At 44.0% G+C, this 26,701-nt stretch overlaps 1 protein-coding gene across 3 annotated transcripts in view; it reads right to left on the bottom strand.

Annotated features, from left to right (window-relative positions):
- Nucleotides 1-25,226, bottom strand: part of CIITA (class II major histocompatibility complex transactivator) — a 62,311-nt gene extending 37,085 nt beyond the window's left edge. The window contains exons 1-2 of one of the 3 annotated variants that reach the window (XM_030577855.1): nucleotides 24,926-25,226; nucleotides 743-883 (exon numbers count right to left, since the gene is read on the bottom strand). In XM_030577855.1, the coding sequence (XP_030433715.1) occupies nucleotides 743-883; nucleotides 24,926-25,226 (442 nt within the window). Of the gene's footprint in view, nucleotides 1-742; nucleotides 884-6,137; nucleotides 6,315-19,184; nucleotides 19,221-24,925 lie in introns of those variants that run through there. The other 2 variants (XM_030577856.1, XM_030577857.1) reach the window with 2 other exon arrangements.
- Between the last annotated feature and the right edge of the window lie 1,475 nt (nucleotides 25,227-26,701).

Genomic DNA, 26,701 nt, shown 5'->3' with positions numbered 1-26,701 from the left:
GTATAGCCCACCAGCCTACTACTGCAGATTGACCACTGCAATCACAATGACATCCTCAGGTAGGATTGGGTTTGAGGGTCAGGGAATGGACAGGAAACAGCCTCCAACCCAGTTTGTCCTGGGAATTGGGAAGGGAACCCTCAGATGCATAGAGAGATGGCCTCCTCTCAACCTTGCTTAAGAAATCATGCTGCAACTGGCCAAATCCCTCACAGTTGCTAGTACATTCGTCATCTACCTCAAGATTTAAGGTCAAATCCTGGATCACCAGAGGAAATTAATTTACTAGTTTTGTTTGTGGTGGTCTGTCCTCACTCAGTCTGTCTCCGCTAAAGTCTCTGTTTAGTAAAGGCACCAGCCTGAAATTGCAGAGGGGTTGCCAGTTGCCAGCTTGACCAGGACAGGGTATAGGGAAGCTTTTACTTAGCATTTATTTATGCTGTATGAGATGAATGCCAAAGGTATTAGCCTCTCATTATGAGCAACAAGTAAAGAAGTGTGTTATAAACTACAAGGTGAACAGACAGAGTTGTAACTCAGGTACACAAATTTAACCCAGAATGGTATCTGGAACCAGCTACTGTATCTGGATGCGGATACACCATTATTTAGAGGCACCACATCAGAATTCCGTATCTACATTTAGATTCGCTCCATCACAATAAAGTGCCCTTGTTAAGTAATCTTCTCCTTTCATCCAATGACCTGGCTAAACAGTAGGGCAATTCATTGCATTACTAACCTGTTGAAAGTTCACTTTCTTCATCGGATAACCTTGTATCCAAGAGGCTGTATAGATGCAATGGATCAATATTGCTGTGCAGCAAATCAAGAAAGCTATTTTCAGTCAAAACTGCCGAATCCATGGTTTGTCTTTTGCTAGCTGAAATCAAAGCACAAAATAATGAACGGAATAAAGTAAAGGATGTTTATCAATAGTTTATAACTTTGATAATTTGTCATGGCATCTACCATCAAATCTACTCTAAAGCAGGCAGTGCTGAAATCTGTCAAACAGAATGCTGCTTATTCAAACAAGGATATTGTAGCAGTCTGTTTATATTTCACTTTCAAAAGCCAAATCCTAAAGGCATTGAATGTCTGCTACTTCTTCTGACTTCAAGCACTGAGATATTAAGATGGAAGGCACTATAGAACTGCTGCTCTACTCCAGCCTTGTGGGTGTTGTGGGACCACAGGTTAACTCCTCAAGAGCATACAATAGGTGTAACACATAAAACACATTAAAATAGATTTTGCTCAGGGTTCTAAAACACCATTAATTTTTCTTTAAAAGAACAAGAAATGCAGAAACCTGTGCAACAGCAATAAACCCAGCACACATTTCTTAGCCTCAGATTACCACCACTCTGAAGCATTCTTTGGGCTGGAGTCTGGGTCCTGTGGGGGTGTTGTCCGGGATGCTTCTGCTGCAGCTCATTACTTGACTTCTGAAAATGGAGCATCTCTTCCTCCTCCTCTAAGTCCGGTTTTTTCGCTGACCTTGGATGATCTTCTAGCTAATCCCTGCTACAAAACATTGCCCAACTGTTCCCCTCTCCTTCTATCCAAAGCTTCCTGAGTTTCTCTGTTAGGCCCTAGAGTTCATACATCCCATTACCATCACCTAGTTCCTTTGTGCTGCTGCTGCTGCTGCTAATTTTCCCACTCTCCAAACCCAAGAAGCTAGAAGTGGCTTCTCCCAGCTCCATCCAATCTCCTTAGCATATCTATTGACTGGTCAGAGTACAGTTGTTAAGGTTAACTAGTCTTCATGGCCGCTAGTCAGACAGACACCAGCTTACAGGCTTGTCAGCAATAATGGATACACAGAGGCATTCCATGACACAGCAGATTTCCTAAGAACAACTTCCCAAATACCAACAAGAATTCATAAGCTATACAGACACAGTCCTCAAATTGTCATAGTAGGACGTCCACCACCATTGTGCCTGTCTATCTTCTTATGGACTGAAAGCTCTGTGTAGGCTGCTATGTCCTCAGGTCTGCCTGAGGGAGGGATTGCAACTGCTCTGAAGGACAGGGTCAAAATTCAAAATGATCTGGACAAATTGGAGAAATGGTCTGAGGTAAACAGGATGAAGTTCAATAAAGATAAATGCAAAGTGCTCCACTTAGGAAGGAACAATCGGTTTCACACATACAGAATGGGAAGAGACTGTCTAGGAAGGAGTATGGCAGAAAGAGATCTAGGGGTCATAGTGGACCACAAGCTTAATATGAGTGAACAGTGTGATACTGTTGCAAAAAAAGCAAACATGATTCTGGGATGCATTAACAGGTGTGTTGTAAACAAGACACGAGAAGTCATTCTTCCGCTTTACTCTGCGCTGGTTAGGCCTCAACTGGAGTATTGTGTCCAGTTCTGGGCACCGCATTTCAAGAAAGATGTGGAGAAATTGGAGAGGGTCCAGAGAAGAGCAACAAGAATGATTAAAGGTCTTGAGAACATGACCTATGAAGGAAGGCTGAAGGAATTGGGTTTGTTTAGTTTGGAAAAGAGAAGACTGAGAGGGGACCTGATAGCAGTTTTCAGGTATCTAAAAGGGTGTCATCAGGAGGAGGGAGAAAACTTGTTCACCTTGGCCTCCAATGGTAGAACAAGAAGCAATGGACTTAAACTGCAGCAAGGGAGATTTAGGTTGGACATTAGGAAAAAGTTCCTAACTGTCAGGGTAGTTAAACACTGGAATAGATTGCCTAGGGAAGTTGTGGAATCTCCATCGCTGGAGATATTTAAGAGTAGGTTAGATAAATGTCTATCAGGGATGGTCTAGACAGTATTTGGTCCTGCCATGAGGGCAGGGGACTGGACTCGATGACCTCTCGAGGTCCCTTCCAGTCCTAGAGTCTATGAGTCTATGAGTCTATGTTGCCCTCTATGCATATGTTACAGGCAGCGGATACAGAGCACTGACCAAACAGGTGTACAATTTTTATTAGCAGTGCTCACACACCTTTGATGTAAATGACTGCATGGCAGGACAGACCACACTGCTGCTGGGAAGGGAGGAGTTTGGGTGAGGAAAGAACAGAGATCATGAGTAAAAAGGGAACAGAGCATGGAATACACGGAAAGACCTAGAGGTTCAGTGATGAGGGACACAGTTGTGGAAGGAAGTTCACTTCAAATGACAGTGTCACATTTCAGAGAATCTGTGTTTTCCCCAATGCAGCACAAGGGGGCTGAAACAATGATGAGAGATCTGGTATTTGAGTATCGGGGAGGTTGGAGGGAGGAGTAGGGACTTCTATAAGCACAGGATCTGCCTGGTTGTGGCTGGTTTTCAAGTAGGAGGTTTGAAGTGCAGGGAGGTAGGAGTGGAAAGAAATTCTGTGCACCCTCTTGTCTCACTAAAACCTATGCACAGGCCAATCACAAGTGTTAAGTATAAAAATTTCTTTGCAAAACTGCTCTAAAATGTAGGATTTGCTGTTTAGGAACTTTAAAACCAAACTGCTAGTCTCATCACTACATTTTTTCTTTGAAAAAGAATCAACTGGAAACCTTAACTGCCATAAAAAAAATCCTAATTTACTTCACAGGCTAGCGTAAAATAGAGGAATTGGGTAGTATCCCTTTAAATCATTTGGGAGCCCACTGGTGAGCTTGCCTGCCTTGTATTGCAGAAGCCAACAAAACCTACCAGAGCAGCAGTGTATATATATATAGCTAGGCTTTGAGTGTTTGTAAATACATAGTTAGCAAATGTGGTCACCTGGAGCCCAACTGCGGCTCCAAGGTTCTTGCATCCTTAATGTGTAGAGAGCAAACACAGACAGTGATGAATGTGGCTCTTTAGACACTGCACAGATCTTTTCAGCTAGTGCCTGACCTATATGTGAAAGCAGAGCAGTTAACTCAACTTTCATTGAAAACAACGATGAAGTTAAGAAAAAAAAATGTAGATTGTAATTTGTTGTGACAGTAAAACAAAAAAAAGAAAGCAAGAGAAAAAAAGAAGCAGCTGTATGCTATACAATTTCCTTTACTGAATTCATCTAGTGCAGTGGTTCCTAAACTTTAACAACCTGTGAACCCCTTTCACTAAAATGTCAAGTCTCGTGAACCCCCTCCTCAAAATGAATATTTCCAGGGATTTGCTCCTTTATCTGCGTATAAAAGCAGTGATCTTAGAAATATCAGATTGGTTTTTATGACATGATTATTACACACTATTTATTATTCATTATTATTTGTCATTACAGTATTTTTTTTACATTATGAAAACAGCAGCACTTTTCCAAGATCTCACTTTTGTAGCTTGTATCACTTTGAATAAGCCTGTTATACAACAAGGCTCCCATGTTTCATCAAGGAGTATCAGATGTGAAACAGCATGAAGGTATTTAAGAAGCCAACTCAAAGAGTTCTTCCTACACAAGCATTCAGGGCTTGAGCAGTCCAGGCAAACAACGCACGTTACAACAAAGCTTAAACTTGTTCTTCATAATAATTTTAAAAACAATGCTAGCTTCCTATTTCATTTTAAAAACAGCAAAAAATATCCACCTCCCTTTCCATTTCTTATAAGGAGTCTTGAAGTTTAAATCTCCTCAGTGATAGACATGCTTGCTTTGATCGGCTTAGCTCTTGGAAGTCCAGGAGCTTCGAGCTGCTGGTCCTGTGCTGCCCAGGGTCCCTAGGGACAGCTCTGACTGCCATTAGGGATTTTTTTCCCCGAGAACCCCCTGTAACATTTTGCAGACCCCCAGGGGTTCATGAATCCCAGTTTGGGAACCACTGATCTAGTGCTAAACACAGTCTCCTGGAACCTCCTAAGGGGATGTGGTTTTATAAACACAAACACAAGGCGCTCTTATTTCCAGAGTTTCACAGGTAGAACAGGTTGAGACAAAGAAAGGTGAAACATTCTCCTCTGCATTAGAGAGAGTGGATTGCACCTGAGAAAAAGGATATAAAGGATGCACATTTGGTCCCCAGGATCACATGGCCTGACTGTGATTCCACACAGAGACACACACCAAGAAGCTAGGAAACTTTTGTGAGAAGGAGGTTGCCTCACGGAAGAGACCAGGACTCTAGACTACAAAAGGCAGCTTCCCCTTCCTTCAAATCCACGTGGATTCACAGACTGTGAAGAACATGGGAGATAGCTGTATTTTGTTTTATGACTATTGTGTACCGCTGTTTGGTAGACTGTTGAAAGGATTAATTCCTGCACAAGATTGCTGCAGGTCTGTAGGAAGGCAGACAGTGGCTTTATATAACCCAGTCATTGGAACTTAACTGACAATACAAGTGTCACCGCTTTTGAACTATTCCCTTTGACCAATCTGCCTCAAACACCTTGACTGGGGTAGGAGGGACCTGCACACTTGAAACAAAAAAATCTAGATAAAAATCCAGAGTCTGGGGGAGAGACTGGGTTGTTAGGAAACTGCTCAAGGAGAACTGACTGACACATGGAAACAGACTCTGCAGAATGGGTCTTAAAGAGCTGGACCTCCGGAGGCTCTGAGGGAAATGCTAAGCTTTAGGTAAGCTATTTGCATGTAGGCCTTTTGTTGTTCGAACTCTATTCTCTGAATGCTATAAATAAATAAATACATTTTTTTTAAGCTGCTGCTCTGGGTCACTGCATTTATCTACTGGTGACAGCTTCTGAAGGGAAGTCTAACAGGTGCCAAACCCAGCTGGAGCTGTTGAGGAATCACGGTTGATGAACAAGGATGTTTATAGCTCAGGGACCTGGGTCTGTGAGGGGGAGAATCTGCAGTTTCCACACTGAGAAGAGTGAAGGTGTAGGCCCCAGCACTTAACGAGGTGCACTTGAGAGAGACCAGAAGAGTGGTCACAGGTGCAGTTAATGCTGTAACCATGACACAGAGCAATTAATGTGAGGTCCCGTGCCTTTACAACTTTGGGGCCCTCTGCATCTCTACCTCTGCTTGATGACAGTACAGTCCCAATGGGACTGAATTGCAAAGAATGCTCTAGTTTGCACCTGTCTGTCCTATGGGGTTTCCCAACATGGAGAGGACTCTCCAGCAAAGATAATGCAGCCTCTCTTAACTTTCCTTGAGTATAACTGTTGGTATGGAGGGGAGGTGGGTGTAGGGGAAACAAATGCTTATTCAGTTTAGAGCCATACCTGCTTGTCTTTACACATCACCTCTGAATTTAGCTCCAAGTTGAAGGTAGTATAACACATTGAGGGTCCAGAAAAAGGAAGGCAGCAATGCACACAGGAGGAATAGGTTACACCTTGTCAGGTAGCTGAAAATGTGAGGTAATGTAGCACATGTCAGGAGGCTGGAAGAAGGTGTTACTGCTGGTTTATGCCATACTGCAATCCAAGACCTGTTGGTGCCAAATGGCAGAGGACATGGGGTGAATAATGGTTACAGGGTGCAGGCCACTGTGTGGCTAAGGGACAGCAAAGATTCGCGCTGCTGACTGAACTGCTCCTTGCCACGGGGCAATTGTGTTAATGTACTTGTGCGAGTCATTAGGACTGTACCTTAAGGGCACTAAACTGGGCCAAGTGCCTTTGTCGCTGAACTATATCTGTGGTCTATCATTATGAGTAACATTGAGGTTTGCTGAATTAGCAGACTGCTCTCTCTGCTCGTGCAACTAACATCGGAACTCCAAGGCCTGGTCTACACTACAAGTTTATCTTGAATTTAGCAGCATTAAATCAGATCAACCCTGCACCCAGCCACACAATGAAGCCCTTTAGTTCAATATAAAGGGTTCTTAAAATTGATTTCTGTACTCCTCCTCGACGAGGGGAGTAGTGCTGAAAACGACATTGCCATTTCGAATTAGGGTTAGTGTGGCCAAAATTCGACAGTATTGGCCTCCAAGAGCTATCCTACAGTGCACCGTTGTGACTGCTCTGGACAGCAATCTGAACTCGGATGCACTGGCCAGGTAAACAGGAAAAGCCCCGCAAACTTTTGAATTGCATTTCCTGTTTGCCCATAAATCACTTTAAAAATGTGTAATGGACACCTTCTAAAAATGAAACCTACATCTATTTCTGAGTTGTGAAAAATATGTGTTAAGATTATAACAACCAACAAGAATGCACTTTTATGTAGCAATCCATGATTAAATCAAGTCTTCCTGACTAGTGATTTAAATCAAATCGACCCTGTTTCAGATGAAGATCAAAGGTCTGATATATTCGGAAGGGACACAAAGACACCCTGCCATCCTTCATCCAGAGGAGACAAGTTGCAAGTGGGTTGGGGCTCATGAAAGAAGGGTCTCATTCAGCCTGGTTGAAAAATGCTGTGAGAAGGCCTTTGGGTAAGCAGTACCATATCAATAAGGTTAGGATTCTGTCACGGGTATCTTTAGTAAAAGTCAGGGACAAGCCCTGAACAACAACAATTCACAGAAGCCTGCAACCTGTAACTTTTACCTCAAATACTTGGGTGGTGGAGGAAGGGAATGAACAATGGGAGCACTGCCAGGGGAGGGGGCATTGATCTAGCTGCTGTTCCAGTGGCCCAGGGACCACTGCTCCAGGGGCTCCGGGGCGGACTGCTGGTCAGCTGCTCTGACAGCACCAGTGGGCTGACAGCTACTCCAGCCCTGCTACTGCAGAAGTTGTGGAGGTCCCAGAAAGTCACGGACTGTGTGACAGAATCGCACCCTTACTTCTTATCAGACCAGAAGGCATCTTGTGAGCTGAGTTCAGGCTCAAGAATGTGTGGGAGGATTTATTTATATGTAACCCTTTGTTTCCAGTATTTCTGTTTGCTGTCCCATGAATCTCTATTCTTTGTCAAATAAATGTATACTTGCTTTCTCTAAAAGCAAATCTGCGTGCTGGATTTGTTATGTGGAGCGGTGTTCTGATGCATAACTAGTAAGCTGTGCGTAGAGCAGGCATGGTAATGCTGTAAGGGTCAGTGACAAAGGGACCAGACACTGCAGGGGGACGCTCAGAGAACTCAGGGTTGGAGTGTGGTTATCCCTAACCTGCACGAGGGACAGCAGAGCCTGTGTGGGCTGAGGGGAGTGTTTGTGTTGCCTGTGGCTGAGAGAGTCAGGGAGCTGAGACTTGGCAGGTTCAGAGAAAGCTCCACTAAGGGTAGGTGGTAGCAAGGTGCCTCTGGGTACCCTTGGAAAGGGTAGAAGGGACTGTGACATTCTCCTCTGGTGTTATCTGGACCAGTAATCTGCTAGGTCACTCCAATCCTTGACTCTGGGAACCAGCCTTACCCTGCTCTGCTGTGAGAACCCCCATTCCTGGGCTGTTCAATCACAGCATCTGGCATGTAAGCCGATCCATGGACTGTACAACTGAATGACAATAGCCAATATCTCTGGTTCCAGACACAACCCTAGGAACCTCTGTCTTGCAGTGTCCAGTTATGCCCATGGGACACTGCAAGCTTATATGAGTTGGTCAATTTAACAAAGAAATTGATATGTACCAGGCTTGTTATCCCAAGGGGAGTTTATGACACGCGTCAAATCAAACACACTGTTTCAGGTAGAATAAACAAAACAGATTTATTAACTCCAACGATAGATTTTAAGTGATTATAAGTCAAAGCATAACAAGTCGGATTTGGTTAAATGAAATGAAAACAGATTTCAGAGTAGCAGCCGTGTTAGTCTCTACCTGCAGAAAGAACAGGAGTACTTGTGGCACCTTAGAGACTAACAAATTTATTTGAGCATAAGCTTTCATGGGCTACAGCCCACTTCATTGGATCATCTTAATTAATTAGTCTCTTAGAGTTGGTAGGACAACTCCCACCTTTGCATGTTCTCTGTATGTGTATATATCTCCTCACTATATGTTTCATTCTAGGCATCTGATGAAGTGGGCTGTAGCCCACGAAAGCTTATGCTCAAATAAATGTGTTAGTCTCTAAGGTGGCACAAGTACTCCTATTTTTTTTTAAATAAAAGCAAAATGCGTTCTAAGCTGATCTTAACACTTTCAATGCCCTTACAAACTTTGATGCTTCTCATCACAGGCTGGCCGGTTGCTCTTCAGATAGGCTCTCCCCTTTGATCAGCACTTCAGTTGCATGGTGGTGATGTCTGTAGATGGAGGTGGAAGAGCGAGGAAGAGCATGCCAAACGTCTCTCCCTTTTATCATGTCCTTTCCTCCCTCTTGGCTGTGCCTTTCCACCTTCAGAGTCAGGTGAGCATTACTGAGTCTCTCCAAACAAGGTTGAGCAATTCCCCAAGTCTCATGCAGGTGAGTCACTGCATTGCAGCTCTTTTGCTGGACATTGACTGTTGATGGATTGTTTGACACCCCACTCAGGCGTTGATTACTTTCTTTGCTGTTGCCTCTGGGGAGCTAATATCTGACTGATTCCCCCAATTTACAGCATGTTTAGTGACAACCATACTACACAATTCTCATAACTTCATATGCATTAATGATATACATATATGGGTAGAGAAATGACTTTCAGTAGATCAGGACCTTTCCCTTGATACTTTACAAGGCATGTTTTATACGTAAGATCATGATTATATGAAAATGAGGAATATGGGGGTTACAGCATGCTCCCCCAAGGTATAGAATGTCACAGGCACTATCAGGATCATCTAGTCTGACCTCCTGCATTTGCAGGCTACAGAACCTTGCTCACTCACTATCCTGGCTGAGTTACTGAAGTTCACAAATCAAGTTACAGAGAATCCACCATTTACACTAGTTTAAAGCTGCAAGTGACCCATGCTCCATGCTGCAGAGAAGGAGTAAAGCCCCCAACATCTCTGCCAATCTTACTAGGAGGAAAGTTCCTTCCTGATCCCACATATGGTGACCAGTTAGACCCTGATCAAATGGGCAAGACACACAAGCAAGACACCTGGGAAAGAATTATCTGTAGTAACTCACAGCCCTCCCCATCTAGTGCCCTATCACTGGCCACTGGAGATATTTGCTGCTATCAGCTGCAGATCACTTGCCATTGTGGGTAACATGATCATATCATCCCCTCCATAAACTTATCAAGATCAGACTTGAAGCCAGTTTTTGCCCCCACTGCTTCCCAGGGAAGGCTGTTCCAGAGATTCACTCCTCTGGTGGTTAGAAACCTTTGCCTAATTTCAAGCCTAAGCTTATTGATGGCCAATTTATAGCCATTTGTTCTTGTGTCCACATTGGTGCATAACTTAAATAACTCCTCTCCCACCCTGGTATTTATCCCTCTGATGCATTTATAGAGAACAATCATATCTCCTCTCAGCCAACTTTTGTTAGGCTAAACAAGCCAAGCTCCTTTAGTCTCCTCTCATAAGATAGGTTTCCATTTCTTGGATCATTCTAATAGCCCTTCTCTGCACCTGTTGCAATCTGAATTAATCTTTCTTAAACATGAAGACCAGTATTGCATACAGTATTCCAGATGAGGTCTCACCAGTGCCTTGTATAATGGCATTAACATTTCCCTGTCTCTACTGGAAATATCTCACCTAATGCATTCTAGGACTGGATTAGCCTTTTTCACAGCCATATCACATTGGCAGGTCATAGTCATCCTGTGATCAACCAGTACACCCAGGTCTTTCTTCTCCTCTGTCTCTTCCAACTGATAAATCCACAGTTTACAGCAAAAATTCCTGTTAGTCCATAAGGTCATCCCAGTCATAGGCACTGACTCAGTGGGTGCTCCAGTAGCCAGCTTCCCCCACTCCCAGCACTTCCTACCTGCAAGGCTGGCACTTCCATTTAGGTGACCTAGGTGGACGCCTAGGACACCAGGATTTGGGGGGGGTGGCAATTTGGCGGCGGGGGGTCCTTTCACACTCCGGGTCTTCGGCGGCAATTCTGCGGTGGGTCCTTCACTCGCTCCAGGACCCACCGCCAAAGTGCCCCGAAGACCGAAAGTGCGGAAGGACCCCCGCCTAGGGCACCAAAAACCCTGGCGCTGCTCCTGCCCACTTGTCACAGATCAGCTGCTCCATGGCATGCAGAAGGTGCTGTGGGAGGGAGAGGGAGAAGCGGGGATGGGACATGCTCAGGGGAGAAGTGTAATTGGGCAGCAAGAGGTGGGGTGGGGGTGGAGCAGGGTCGAGAAAAAGCAGGGCATGGGCTTGGGGAAGGGGTCGGGTGGGGTTGGGGCCTGGGGTGAAGCAGGGAGTTGAGCACCGCTGGGGCCCAGAGGAAGCCAGTGCCTGTGCTCCCATTTCTATTATTCCAGTCCTCCTCTGTATTGGCAATACCTCCCAACTTTATCTCATCCGCAAATTTTATTAGCGGACTCTCACTTTTTGTGCCAAGGTCATGAATAAAATTGTTAAATAAGACTGGTTCCAAGACGGATCCCTGAGGAACTCCACTAGTAACTTCCCTCCAGCCTTTCAGCACGACCCATTGTAGTCTCCCCTTTAACCAGCTCCTTATCACCTTTCAGTTCTCATCTTCATCTCCATCTTCTCCAATTGAACTAATAATTTCCCATGTGGAACTGTAGCCAATGTCTCACTGAAATCCAAGTAGATTAGATCTGCTGCATTTCCTTTGTCTAAAAAATCAGTTATCTTCTCAAGAAGATCAGGTGGGTCTGACACATCTACCTTTTGTAAAACCATGTTGTATTTTATCCCAATTACCTCTATGTTCTTCACTATTTTCTCTTTCAAAATTTGTTCCAAGACCTTGCATACAATTGGGGTCAAACTACCAGGCCTGTAGTTTCTTGGATTACTTCCCCCCACCTTTCTTAAAAATAGGTCCTATATTAGCAGTTCTACAGTTATAAGGTACAACCCCGGAGTTTACAGATTCTTTAAAATTCCTTGCTATTGAGCTTGCAATTTCATGTTCCAGTTCCATTAATATTCTTGGATGGAGATTACCCAGGCCCCCCCAATTTAGTCCAATTAAACTTTTTGAGTTTCACTTCCACCTTGCATGTAGTAATGCCTACTTCCACATCCTCATTCCTATTAGCCACTCTGTCACGACCTCTAAGCTCTTTATTAGTCTTATTAGAGACTGAGGCAAAGTATTTGTTAAGGTGTTGGGCCATGCCTAGATTATCTTTAATCTCCACTGCAAAAGATTTCAAGAAAGTAAGTGTAAAGCCTAACACACTAGTTTTCATTGATTATATTCCTAAAGCTCATGCTTCAGGGCTTCAGACAGTCTAATGGAATGGTCAGGAAGAGGTTTTACCCTCACCCCCTCAAAAGTATTTTGGGGTATTTTTAGTCTCCTTCCTCTGTAGCATCAGTGATGGATAGAGTTGAAGATGGGTAGGAGCTCAAATATATCCAAGGAAAGGGTAGACACAATGTTGGGTCTCCAACATAAAATTCACAATGTTGCCTGCATATATAATATTGGAATAATCCCTTTAAAGCTGCTATCAATTAGTAAAGCCAAGTATTTGCAAGCTTTAAGCAATAAGGTACAGTAATATAGATTAACAGATCAAAATACCTGGCTGGTGATAGGACATTAATGCCACAGGTAAAGATGAGCTTATGGAATATGTCCTATCCAAAATGCTGAATATATTTGATTACTTACAGAAATAAGCTGACATGCTAGAAGACTTGTAGATGGTAACATTAAAAATGAATGAACTCTCACTAAAGTAAAAGTGCAAAAAAAGTAAATGTAAAGGCTAGCGTACAATTTTCATTGAGTTAAAAATCTGAGGTTTAAGTTTGGACAATGATCAATTTTTCTAGAGAGTAGTATTTTCAAAAGTATATGATTACCATATGGTTGTGCCAGAGAGTTACACTCAAATGGCGCTATAGTGTGCAATGTTAATTTCCATATCAAATAATTTTATATATTCTTTCCCTATCAGCCCAGCAAACTTGCCATGGAATCTGAAAACTAAGCTTTTCTGGCTCCTTAATCTGCACCAGTCAAACTCCTGCAGTCAGGGCCGGCGCTACAATTTAGGCAGCCTAGGCAATCGCCTAGGGCGCCAGAATAAATGGTGGGCACCGTTTTGCTGGAGGGGGCAGCAGGCGGCTCCGGTGGAGCTGCCGCAGTGGTGCCTGCGGAGGGTCCCCTGGTCCGCGGCTCCGGTGGAGCTGCCGCAGTCATGCCTGCGGGTGGACGGTCGGCTGCTCGCACGGCTCCGGTGGACCTGCCGCAGGCATCACTGTGGCACCTCCACCGGAGCCACAGAGCACCGGACCCTCCGCAGGCACCACTGTGGCAGCTCCACCGGAGCCGTGGGAGCAGCGCGCGGGGCGGCGAAATTGCTGGCTGCCTAGGGCGCTCAAACCCCTAGCGCCGGTCCTGCCTGCAGTGAAAACTTTGTTAATAATTGTTTATGATATGCTGGCCAGACTAGAATACTTCATTCCTCCAGAACCAACTGGCAATGCAGTGTTCAAAGAAGAGGTAAACTCACTTTATTTAAAAAAGCAAGAATGACTCAGGGAGCAAATGTAGGTGAACAGATGAGTTGATATTTAATCACTTCTCTGTTCATACCCACACTAACCTCAAACTTTCCAAAAACCATCCTCTGGTTTACAACTAAGCATATGAAATTTTAGATGAATGCTTTTTATTTCTTCCTCTGAGCAGTTTCTGTGTAAAAAGACTTGATTATATTGGAAATTGTCAAACTGGAAGTATTGAGTTGTTATTTCAGATTTGTAATGTGTGTCAACTTCACTCCAGTAGGAATAATGAGGAATGAACATTTCACACTTCCTGATTTTAACAGCAATTCAATATGGGGAAATGTAGGGTGTTTGAGCTATATAATCATTGCCATGATTATCTGGGAAGACCTGAGACATTAATTAAATGGACCCACTTCTGCCACCTTATTTGCCAGTATGTGCCTGAGCACAATAAAGCCAGAGTGCAGTGAGGGGAAGGATAGCTCAGTGGTTAGAGCATTGGCCTACTAAACCCAGGGTTGTGAGTTCAATCCTTTAGGGGGGCATTTAGGGATCTGGGGCAAAATTCTGTCTGGGGATTGGTCCTGCTTTAAGCAGGGGGTTGGACTAGATGACCTCCTGAGGTCTCTTCCAACCCTGATATTCTATGATAAACACAGCTGGGAGTTAGTGTGTTGGGAGACCAAGGCAGTTGGCCTTCCTTGTTTGCTCCCATAAATTGCAGGAAGGTCAATTATTCATTATTTTGACACTGTCCGAGGCAGACTTACATAGGTGTTTTCTGCCGCCTCCTCCCACCTAACTGCAGCCAGGGTTTACACACTCAGGATATATCTACACTGCAGCCGGGGGTTGGGGAGGGGAGAGGGAAGGGATAATTTCTGGCTCCGGCAGATATACCCACACAAACTTTAATCCTACACCACTATTTTTAGCTCACTAACTCAATCACAGCTAGAGAAGGCATGTCTGCCTGAGCCAAAAATTACACCCCTGGCTGCAGTATAGATGTAATCTCATGAGGCCTTGGCTACACTGGCGCTTTACAGCACTGCAACTTTCTTGCTTAGGGGTGAAAAAACACCCCCCTGAGCGCAGCAAGTTACAGCACTGCAAAGCGCCAGTGTAAACAGTGCCCCAGCGCTGGAAGCGCGGCTCCCAGCACTGCAAGCTAATCCCCACAGGGAGGTGGAGTACCTGCAGCGCTAGGAGAGCTCTCTCCCAGTGCTGGCACTGCAACCACACTCGCACTTCAAAGCGCCTCTGTGGGAGCACTCCCGCAGCAGCGCTGTAGAGCTGCAAGCAGGGCTGGCGCTACCATTTAGGCAGCCTAGGCAATCGCCTAGGGCGCCAGAATAATTGGTGGGCGCCGTTTTGCCGGAGGGGGCAGGAGGCGGCTCCGGTGGAGCTGCCGCAGTGGTGCCTGCGGAGGGTCTGCTGGTCCATGGCTCCAGTGGAGCTGCCGCAGTGGTGCCTGCGGACAGTCGGCTGCTCGCGCGGCTCCGGTGGACCACCCGCAGGCACCACTGCAGCAGCTGTACCGGAGCCGCGGAGCACCGGACCCTCCACAGGCATCACTGCAGCAGCTCCACCGGAGCCGCAGGACCAGCGTGCGGGGCGCCGAAATTGCCATCCGCCTAGGGCGCTCAAACCCCTAGCACCAGTCCTGGCTGCAAGTGTAGCCATACCCTCAGAAGAGAATCTTCTTAACACTGGAGACAAAGGCAGTTTGTGCAATTCCTATTTCCTCCCACACAAACCTCCTAGGCAACCACAACCGCTGAGTCAAGATGCCTCCAAGTAGTCAAACAATGGCTAGTAAGGAACTGAAAAATTGGCTTGTTTCCGATTTAAAAAGATTTGCAGAAACTTAAATTAAAGAAGACTTGAGAGGATTTGCTTGCCGCTGCAGTGCACCCTACTGCACAGCAGAAAACTTGGGGTCGGGAGAGGGGGAGCTTGGTAGTTCATCCCATTAGCACTATGATAGCATGGCAGCAACAAGTCCCTCAACAAAGTAAATTCTCTGCTTGGGTGATGGTGGGGAGATCCCCCAATGCAGAGGATTCAGAGTTAAGATGAACAGGGAAAGTTAATGTTTGACTGCATCTGCAGACAATCTGTCTGGGACACTGATTACTACATCCTCAAGATCAAGCTTTTTCTAGTCCCCACAGTGTTCACTCAAATGAAAGCTGGGATGCTGATCTCTTTGTGCTCCAGAAGCTGGGTCACTAGGCAGTTGCTCTAGGCCCACATTCCCCTCTAGGACCTAAGGTTTCCTTGCACCCAATCCTTCATGCCCTGCCTCCAAGCACCATCTCCATTTGCCTCTCACTAAGTCCAACTTCATGCCCCCCATCTGTGTAATGCCCCTCACAATGCTATAACCCCCACCCAAGAATACACCAGTTTAGACTCCTGTTCTGCGACATTTCCCTTCAGTTTCCTGCTTCCCAAACCCTGCCCCCGACACATGGCTCAGTCTAGCACCTTCTGCAGCAAAGTCTGAAGTCAGAATGAGATCATTTTATTTTACATAGAAGTTTCTTATTTCAATTACAGGGAGCAACACTGACAACTGAACAGGTCTGACAGAGTTCTGGGTAATGGCAACCCTACCAGCACTCCAAGAAGCACTGGATAATGATCCTTGCAACTGATTTTAATTATAATGCTAGAGAGACATTAACAGGACTAGTGCTAAAAAAAGAGCTACCAGAAAAGGACAATAAAGCCACCTAAAGAATCACTGGCAAGGCTGGGGAAAAAAAGATACATTCATTAATTGAACAAGTTAAAAGTTTTAAGAGTCTGAGTGAACCCATTTAATATATTGTTAGACTAAATCAAGAAGATTGGACCTTTGCAAATTTTAAGGTCAGAAGGGGGCATTATGATGATCTAGTATTACCTCCTAGATAACACAGGCCATCTGAATGTCAACCAGTGCATTGAACCCAATAATTTGTGGCTGAACAATAGCCTATGTTTTAGAAAGACATTCGGTCTTGATTCAAAGACTCCAAGTGATGGAGGATTTACCATGTCCCTTACTAATCTGTCATTTGATGTTAATAAAATGAGAAGGCATGATTACATAGAGGGGACAAGGCAGTCTTCTCTCTAAAAGTAGGCTGATGCTCCTCAGAAGGCCTGCTAAGAGTTTGCTTTCCCCATGCACTGCTCCATGGATGGAAGCAGATTGGAGTCAGTAGGTTAAGGAAAGTTCCTCCATGGCAGATGAGACAAGTTAGTAAAATGAAAGAAAGGGGGGAAGCCATTTTGAGGACAGAGGAAAAGACCTGGACTTTCAGCTGTCACAGACTAGTTGATGAAATGTGATGACCATGTAACAATTCATAGTAAACAAGTACTGATGCAATGAACAAAACTCTTCTCCTAGAACTGGAGGTTAACAGCCACTATCGTTCCCTGTGCTTGTTACAGACATGCTGCTGCCTGTCATTATGAACTTCTATGTTAAACAGAAGAGACATTGCACACCATTTAGGGGATTAGGATTGCTGCCAGCATGACACTTAAAAAACATAGACAATGAGTAATTGTGATATCTTATGCCATTAATTGGCAAACAAGAACCTTAGGCCTCCATGCAGGACAGGATCAAAAAAGGGATACGAAAACATCAAAAGAACAGCAAAAGAAATTGCCTGAAAAAAAGACACTGGCACAAATTCAAACTAAAACTTCAACTTCAGCTTTAAGCTTTGTCTTGTCATAAGCCATTAACATTCAGTGGAATCAATTCTAAATCTGGATAAGCTATTTGTTAACAGTTTATCTAATGCATTGATTTTTTTCTAAACAAATTTTGGGCAATCAGATCATGATTTTTACCTTTCCTATTGAAAACCTAATAGTTTAATATATTTGAGCCACAGATTATTTGAAAATTGTTCAGGGAAATTATTCATCATTTGGAATTTGCCATTCAGACTTTGACTGATCGCTTCAATTGTATGAATTGTGCTTTTAGCTGATGCTTGCATGAAGCAAACTTTGTTTGTAGAAATATTTGATACTCAAACAATGCAAGGTGAGAAGGTGATCCAAGTCAAAGCAAGATTCATAGACACGTGTAGGCAAGCCATACACAATACTGACCAGGCTCCAATACAGATGTTAACTGCACATGCTGATCCTCAGTCTGGCTGCACTGTACCTAGAATGTTTCTGAGCCATCAAACACTCACAAGTCACATACTGAACACTTAAGACATCAAGAAGTCTCTTTCTGTCATCTTATTTCTGTTGTAGGTCATGTAGGTTTTGAGATGAGATTGCTTAGCTAGAAATCCATAATAAAGGGAGCACTGGAGGGATGCAGATTCCCATCTCATTCTGATGGCCTGTTGCAACCTTTGCATTATTAGATGGCTATTGTAACTCCAGAGGACGTGGACTTGGTGTGGCTGAGGATGAGGATTGCTGTGTATCCTGTTACATTCTCCATTAGACATGTCCATGGGGATGTAATTTACACTTCATGCTTCTTTAAGAACTCCATGCAAGGAACTTTGTGCTTTATAATGAGGTTACTGTCACTACCACCAATACTGTGAGGTGGGAAATGCCACTAGCTTCGTCTTGGTTAAACTCAGGCACAGACATGAAGTTATTCTCCCCCCCACCCCCAGCCCCCAATGTGTTAGTTAGAGTCACTGTGTCATCTGGGAATAGAATTCTGGCTCCTCTCCATCACTATTGTTCAAAGTTTTCTAATACAGCAATACCATGAAGTTCATTTAGCAGACGCAGTAAAGGACACCTCATACCACTGAGAAAGCTCAGTCTCTTGGCAGCAGCCTGCATTGGCCCTTGCAGGCAGAGCCTGGGAGAAACACACTCCTCCAGTCACACCTACCGAAAACACAAGGTTCAATTCTCACAAGCCACACCCTTAGTAATTGCCCATAAAGAAACCTTCCTGGAACTGCTACTTTTACTTTCGAAATTAATTTTCCCCCAAAATTCCATAGATTTTCTAATGCTCCCTTTATGCCCCCAAAATTACAATACGTGTTCTAGCAAGCTTTCCATCCACCAAAAATCACTAACCACAAAGCCAGAGGCATGATTAAATAGCCAGGAGCTCCCCATTGGCAAATGCAGCTTCACCTGCTGCTCTCTACCAATTTCTCAAGCAATATCCACAAAGATACATAGAGCCAAGAGTCTAGCCTTTCTGCAAAACCTAGATGCATCACCCTCTGTCAGGGCAACAGCATTGAAGTCAGGAGCCAAGGAGAAACTGACCTGCAGAAACTGTCCAGTTCCTGTTCGCTCGCTCTGTGCTTCTTTCCCAGGGGCAGAATCCAGAGTTGCTACCATTAGCAAGTGCTTGTGCAGAATGAAAGTAAGTGGAAAAGAAAGAATGTTTCTGGGCAAATAAATAATAGCAGAAAGTAACAAGGCTGGAGTTAAATCAGTGTGGGGAATCCCAGAGTGAAAAGCAAGAGGAAGTCACTTCCTTCTAACACAGATCACAGCACGAAAATCTTTTACCAACACCCGCAATATATTCTCTCCTCCCTTATTCTCTTCCATTCAACTCCAAAAAAAGGAGGAGAGGAGAGGGGAGCAGCCTGTAACACATCAATCAATTTTTCAAACACTCATTTATAAGTTACAGTGGGAAGAAGTGACCCCTGATCGGCCAAAGAAACTTTTCTTAACCAGTTTCCCCAAGAAGTTAGAGCCCAGCTACAATCCTGTTCAATTCAACTCTGTCCCAAAGTTGCATTGTTTCAAATAGTGCATCAATAAGAGTAAATTAAGCAGCACGGGGAGCCTCCTTACCTTGCATCTCACCAAATGGTCACAACAACAGTCTAGCTAAAGTGAAAGTATTTTAAAAACCAGGCACTATGCCAGTCTATTTAGATTCACTCCCCAGCACAAGTGTCTGCCACTAACAGCCAAAGAACATGTACAAGTATTATACTATGTATGAATCATGCGTGCTATATGGTATCTGTAGTATTTAGAATTTGTGTTAACTGAACAGCCACCTGTTGGAACATGATGCAGTTACATCAAGGGCTACTTGTATCTACTGGATTTCAGGCTCATCACAGCCACTGGAAGGGCAAAAAATACACAACAATCAGGTTTGAGGGACACAGTCTTGAAAGCTAGTCAATTTAAAGAGTTAAAGGTGGTTTCAGGACCTACAACGCCCCATGGTTGGTACTGTTGTGATGCTGCGTGGTTTTTGCAATCATGTTTTCCTATTTCCTTAATTTTTTTGTTTCTTGTTCTGCTGTGTGAAAGACCCACCCAGATGGGAAACTGATAATCCTTAAACGTACCATTGCATAAATATTTTCTCCACCTACTGTTACAATACTAGAATAGTATCTGTAACATGTAAATTTTCAGGGAGTAATGTCATTTTTAAGATGACTATGTCCCTTTATTGATTTGAATGTATGCTCCCAAACTGGCAAGTAGAATGAATTTTAGATTCCTGTGGCAGGGCAACTAGATACATCAGGGAGGAAGGCTTACTGCACCACACAGAATATTAAAAGCAGAGAGATGGGGCCAGCCTTGGATCTGCAGCATCAGTTCCCCTGCCCTCAGCATCTCCTTTGCCATCCAGCCAGCTGCAAGATCTGACAGCCTTTCCTTCACTTGACCAGTCAGCTGCCCCTTTCAGGCACTCAACCAGAGCAGCTCCCCCACTTGAAACTAAAGCCAACACAGAGGAGCTTTCAGGGTGGCCATGACTTTTATATCCTGTGAGTCCCAGCCCCAGGGCAGTTTGGTGAGCCCATGTTATTTTTGCCCTGTAACACTTGTGTCAGCTGCTGTGGACCTCAACCAGATGCCTAGAAGTATCTCCCACTTTCCAATCAAACTAGGCCCTTTTTTCAGGCTCTCTGAGCACAGATGTGTTAGACACTGGGGCAGCTCTAGCCATTTCGCCACCCCAAACATGGCGGCACGCCGCAGGGGGCACTCTGCCGGTCGCCGGTCCCGTGGCTCTGGTGGACCTCCCGCAGACGTGTCTGCAGAGGGTCCGCTGGAGCCGCCTGCCGCCTTCCCGGCGACCAGCAAAGCGCCCCCTGCAGCATGCAGCCCCAAGCACGCGCTTGGCATGCTGAAGCCTGGAGCCACCCCTGGTTAGACACAGATGTAATAGGATGGTCTGGTCCTTTAAGGACCTGGGGCAGCCATGTTTGAATATCAGACTTGCCCCTTCTCAGATGGGTGTTTTCTATACAGGGTAGAGAAGCCACAGGAAGCAAGTGGACTCCTGTGGAAGTCCTGAAGCAGGGCTGGCTCCAGGCAGCAGCATTCCAAGCTGGTGCTTGGGGCGGCAATCTGCAAGGGGTGACAGTCCCCCTTGTTTTGCCGCCAAGCAGCGCGCCGAATTGCCGCCACGGGGGAGGGGCAGTCTGTGTGCCATTAGGGCGGCAGGCGCATTTCTGCGGCGGCAGCAATTGGGCGGCAGCTTCTATGTTTAGCTGTCCGGGGCGGCTTCAGCTAACCATGGAAGCTGCCGCCGAATTGCCGCAGCCACGGAAACGCGCCTGCCGCCCTAATGGCACACAGACTGCCCCCCCCCTCCGCCCGCAAATCGGTGCGCTGCTTGGGGCGCAAAAACTGTAGAGCCGGCCCTGCCCTGGAGCAGGGGGAAAGGCTCCTGGGAGTCCCTGCATCCTACTTTGGTTGCCAGTTTTGTATTCAAATTAATAAACCAGGCCCTGGGGCCAGGGCTTGAAAAACTCTGAGTGCAGTGTGACAGGTTAGGGACAGGGGACAGGCCAGCAGCTTCCTATATGCTTGTGCTCTAACCAGCTTTGGAAGGAGATAAACATCCCAGTGCAAGCACACCCTGCTGCTGCTAGAACTTCCTCAAATACAGCTATTCCGTATTTTATAGCTATGCCTGTGTGGACTGGTGATAAAAAGACAAGTCCCTTACACAGGAAACCACAGAAAAGGGAACTGCTAGGCAGAGACTAGAAATTGAGAGAAAAACATTACAAGGACTAACTGAGAACAAAATCAGTGAACTGCTCAAGCTAATGGTAATTGATTGCTGTTTGCAAGCCCTAAGCCCTATTTTGGTACAAAGCAATATGCACTGAGAAATGCAGAAGGGAGTTGCTGAAATCAGATTAATGGTAAACCAGTCTGGGGATGGTTTTATGATTAAGGCACTGAACTGGGAATCAGGAGATCATGACAGAGTTGGGAACTGAATTCCAAACTTCCCAAGTAACCGTAGGCAAGTTGCTCATCATCTGTGCCTCAATTCCTCCATCTGTAAAATGGGGATAATGCTACCATACCTCACAGGTGTGGAAGAGGATAAATCTGTTAGCACTTGAGGTGCTTAAATTCAATGGTGATAGGCTCTTTCTAAATCCTGGTAATACCTATCTCCAACAGTGGCCAGCACCAGGCACTTCAGAGGAAGGAGTCAGACCTCCATAGTTGTCAGTTATGTGATGACATGTCCATGGGGAAGTCTATTCTGCAAACAGTGTTTGTGCGGAGGGTGGGCAAGTGGACAAGGGTTGACTTACATCCTGAAAAAGAAAGGGTGCTTCCTTTTATAAGTTAGCCCTGACAAGTGTAAAAGCAGATATTTTTCTCCATAAGAAATTATCTTTTCTTTAAATCCTACTAAGCTCTTTCCCCTAATGTCTGGTCAGTGAATTCCAGAGGATAATTTTTATATTAAAAAAATTCCTTTTATCAATCTGAAATTTGTTACCTTTCCATTTCAATAAGTGTCCCCTTTTACTTTCATTATGAAATAAACATGGATTGCCCAATAGAAGAATGTCAAAAACAATGCAGTACCAGTTATGTCAACTCCTATTCATCTCCTGTTTAACAGTCCTAATCTTTTAAATCTGGCAGGGAATTCCTTCCATGTCTAATAATCCCCCTCCCCCCACGTCTGTGCCCTTATCCTCTTTGATTGCTCCTTTTACTCCCCGGATAAATTAGTGGGCCCATAACTTTCTATTTCAGACATACCCTTAAAACACTTCTCTACCTAGGTTTTGTGAATTCGGCTCTTAACTCTCCTAGTCTCTTTTACATCTTATCTGCCATTGTTTACACACTTATTCTATTGGTTTTGCTTGTGCTGGCTGCTCACTTTGGAAATTATTATTATTTTGTCTTAAATAGACTAGCATCTTGCTTTAATAACCAAAACTAGGATACAGATCTGCACTCCATTTTGGTAAAATAGTGACAGTAACTAATGTTGTAGCTGTACCTCACTGGTCGAATTAGAGCTCTGGAAGCAGAGCTAAGGCTACAAACAAGACCACCCAGTTGGGTGACCAGATGTCCCTATTTTATAGGGACAGTCCCGATTTTGGGGTCTTTTTCTTATATAGGCTCCTATTACCCCCCACGTCCTGTCTCGATTTTTCACACTTGCTGCCTGGTCACCCTACCACCCAGCTATCAAAAGATTCTTTTTTCAGCCCAAAAGAATTGGATGTCAAGATTCAGATCCCCCATGAGAACTGCTGTAGTTGCTGCTGCCTCTGGCTAGAAGACAGAACTCCTTGATTTGAAGGATATAGAGTATGGATTTAATACATAAAAGCTGAGATTTATTTGAAATATTAGCTAATGCATCTAGAGGTTTACTTGGTCCTGCCTCAGCAAAGGCGGACGGACATGAGGATTTCTTAAGGTCCCTTCCAACCCTACATTTCTATGATTCTATACATATGGAACAGACGTTAAACTAATTGTTCTAGACCATTTATACACTGGCTATGATAGTACACTCATTCAGGAAAAATAAAGTTATGAAATTCTATCGATGAGGTTATCAATAAAGCAAGAGTCAGAACTAAACATGGGGAGGTTGCCCAACATTTTCAGAAGTGGAGAAGCTGCAAAATGTTCTTGTCCAGCAGCTTCAAGTGCCATTATTTCAGAAGGAGAAGTGGGGGCCAGTTATAGGGTCTTTGCTAGAAAATTGTTTGGGGAATGAAGTGTGCAGACCCATTAATTAAAGTGCTAAAACCCAGAAACCTGAATTTTTAACTTTAATATCTCTTTTCCTTACATTTATTGTAGGTACTCTACATTTCAAGTGTGAATCCTCTGCATTCAGTCTGATTGTGTGTATAAGTATATATTTAAGAATTTCCTATTAGGAATCTAATATTTCCTTTCTCACAAACAATCTGTAAAGTAATACTTCTTCAGAGTAAAGGGATTGGCAGCTTCTCCTGGTAATTTGTTCTTAGCTGGTACTTTTATCCCATCCTCAGAAATGGTATCCAAAATGATGCCCTGTGGGGACAACGATTTACCCAGCTATACCCCATGGATGAAGGTGCTTTCAGCTGTAGTAGTACTGATTCCATCAAATACTGTTTTTGTTCCTTTTATGTTCTCTCAGAGTTGGTATTTCTACTCCAAACTGAACTTGTCTTTCCCCTTTGGATACATTTGAAGTTTTCCAGGAGGCTGTCATTCTGTTATTCCTTATGCCAGGCTAATCTAGCAGGGGCCACTGGTGAGGAGACTGAACATCTGAGCAACATCCATCTACCATCCTACAGCACACCATCCCTGTGATGGGTCAACCGTGAAAGTCAAATTAGTTAACCTACCCAAATCCACTGGGTCTCTTTGTTTTGTCTCCCCCTGCTGCTCACTGACTATGGCTTTGTCTACACTACTGCTTTTGTCAGGAAAACATTTGTCGGTCAGGGGTGTGGAAAAAAACCACACCCCAACCGACATAAGTTTCTCCAGCAAAAGTGCTGGTGTGGAAAGTGCTATGTCAGCAGGAGAGGCTCACCTGCTGACATAACTAACACTGCTCATTTCAGGTGGTTTAATTATGCCAGCAGGAGAGCTCTCTCACACTGGCAAAGAGCAGTTACATAGGAGACCTAACAGTGGCACAGCTGTAGCAATACAGCTGTGCCGCTCTAAGGTACATAGTATAGACATAGCTTAAGTCATTAAGCTTTTGGCTGTAGCCCCATGGATGCTTATGCATTCCTCTCCTCTCCCACTTTTGGTTGCATCAGTCCCTGGAGAAGGCTATTAGGTTTGCCATTAACGGGCATGCTGGTTCTGCAGTAAAGAACCTAGAAACTTACAGGAGATGGAGCTTGCACCATGTGACCAAGTCACCATGGACCAGCCCAGCAAAATGCTCCTGAATCTGTGTACCAGTTTGAGAAGCACTGTTCGAATCATAGTCTCTAATATCTTCTTTCTACTGCCATTGCATATGGTCTCTGATCCTACAAAGGGGCACAAAGGAGATGTTTTCAATAGATCTTGATTATTAAAATTATCTACTTAGCTACCATAGGGAGGGTTTATTTTACAAACCCAGAATATTGTCACATGGCATTTTGGTCTCTCTTCCTCATTCTACATCTATTATGTTACTATGCACATCTACACCACTGTACCAAATCGAACAGTTATACAACAAAGGGAAGAAATTAAAGAATGTAAGAATGTAAACGGAAGAAATTTTGAAAAGCGTTGTTTAATAAATGTAAAATAAAAAGTAAACTTACCAGCTATACCCCTGTTCAGAGAGGACTCATTATCTGTGATGTCTTGTGGCATCTTAGTGTACAGTTTTAAACAACGGAGAGGAACTAAGGTGTTCAAACACAAGTCCCATTTTTCCACAACTGTTAGAGATATCTTCCTTGCTAGGTCTTCTCTGTCTTTTTCCTGGAGTAAGGTCTGATGGTATTCCTTGGATATAACATCTTTCTCCAACATGCAGCTGAGCAATGCATGGACATCAGAAGTTGTGGCACTGGAGAGAATTTCCCTGATTCCAGGCAAGATCTCTTTGAAAAGATTCATAACAGCAGCCTAAAGAGTTTTAAAGAGATTTCAGCCAAAATCTCAACTGGTTAAATAAAAAAAATCCACTCAGTCAGCATCAAAAAAAAGATGAAGTGAAATTTTTTTTAACACAATACTTTGGTTTGTGTCATTTGTTGAGGTGTTTCCTCATTCGATGAAAGTTATGATTCAAGTTTCCAACAACTTCTTGATGTGGTCACACAAAATTCATTGCAACCGTTGTTTCCAAAACACTTTCCAAACAGGCAGTTTTAAAGGCCACATTATGTTCAGTAATTAAGGAGAGGTATTAACATGGGACTACCTGACAATAAGGGAGATGGATCCTTTTGCCCAACTAGAAACTGTGCGACACCTGGCTATAGGCATATGTTGTGCTCATTAGTGATGCACTCCAAGACTGTTTCTCAGCCTAACCTTCCTTTCCAAGAAGAACAAATGTAGAGCTTTGGGAGAGATGGCTCCACCTAGGAGAGATCTGAAATTTGGGCATATGCTGACTCCAGTGTAACTCACTTCAGTCTCATGCTCAGCCAGAGTGACTGGGTATTGGGGACAGCATTCAGGAGCACTGAAGAGTTATAAAGAAAGTTATAGAGAGTTAGAGTTATAAAGCATTTGTTTTTACTTCCGTAACAATATGCTCACCTTAGAACAGAGTTACCAGACACCAAAGCTTGAAAGATCATACAGCAATCTAAGCATTTTGGAAGCCATTACCTTCCTATCAGTATCCTCTTTAGCACAGCTCCATTTTCTAACTTACCCATAGGTACAAGTTAGAACATTTTGACTTGTGGTCTGTTCTTAGGCAATTATATCTAATAGGAAAAATCAGCTAAGGAAAACCCTAACTCTATTAAAGTCAGTGACAAAACTCCCTTCAACTTCAATGGGGACAGGATTTTACCCTGTGTTACTTCAAGAAAACATGTTGGCAAATTAGCACAGATAGGCATCTAGGTGGATTAAGGTATTATGCAGGCTACATCTCTAATACATGGAGGGAAAGTAAGGTAATTACTCAGCTTAAGTAAAGGGGTAGAATCAGGCCCTGTATTTGCCAGGACAATACAAAAATAAAAACCATGCTCCAAGTCAGACATAAAAAAGTTACCTATAAATTCAAGAAGAGCCAAAATTGTAACATAAAATCAAACTCCTTTTCCTCCTTCTCAAAGTTAAAGAAACCGATTTGGACTCTCCAATACAAAACATTCTCCAACAGTGTCAATTCTTTTCGATACTCTAGTTCAAACAGGAATTATTTCAAGGCAGTTCTATCGTCTGTGTTATACAGATGGTCAGACTAGGTGATCTTGGAATCTACAGATTAAATATTCCCAGATGTCAGAAATATTTTAAGAGCTACCTTTGAGATTTTAGAACCACCAAATTTGAACCTGAGATCTAGCTTCAAATGGAACTACAACCTGAGCCCTAGAAACTTCAGCCTAATTAAGGATTCGCTT

The sequence above is a fragment of the Gopherus evgoodei genome, chromosome 10, assembly GCF_007399415.2.
Source record: "Gopherus evgoodei ecotype Sinaloan lineage chromosome 10, rGopEvg1_v1.p, whole genome shotgun sequence".
In the NCBI taxonomy this organism is placed as follows: domain Eukaryota; kingdom Metazoa; phylum Chordata; order Testudines; family Testudinidae; genus Gopherus; species Gopherus evgoodei.
The sequence above is the reverse complement of the archived record's forward strand: the minus strand, read 5'-3'. Positions and strand labels throughout refer to the sequence as shown.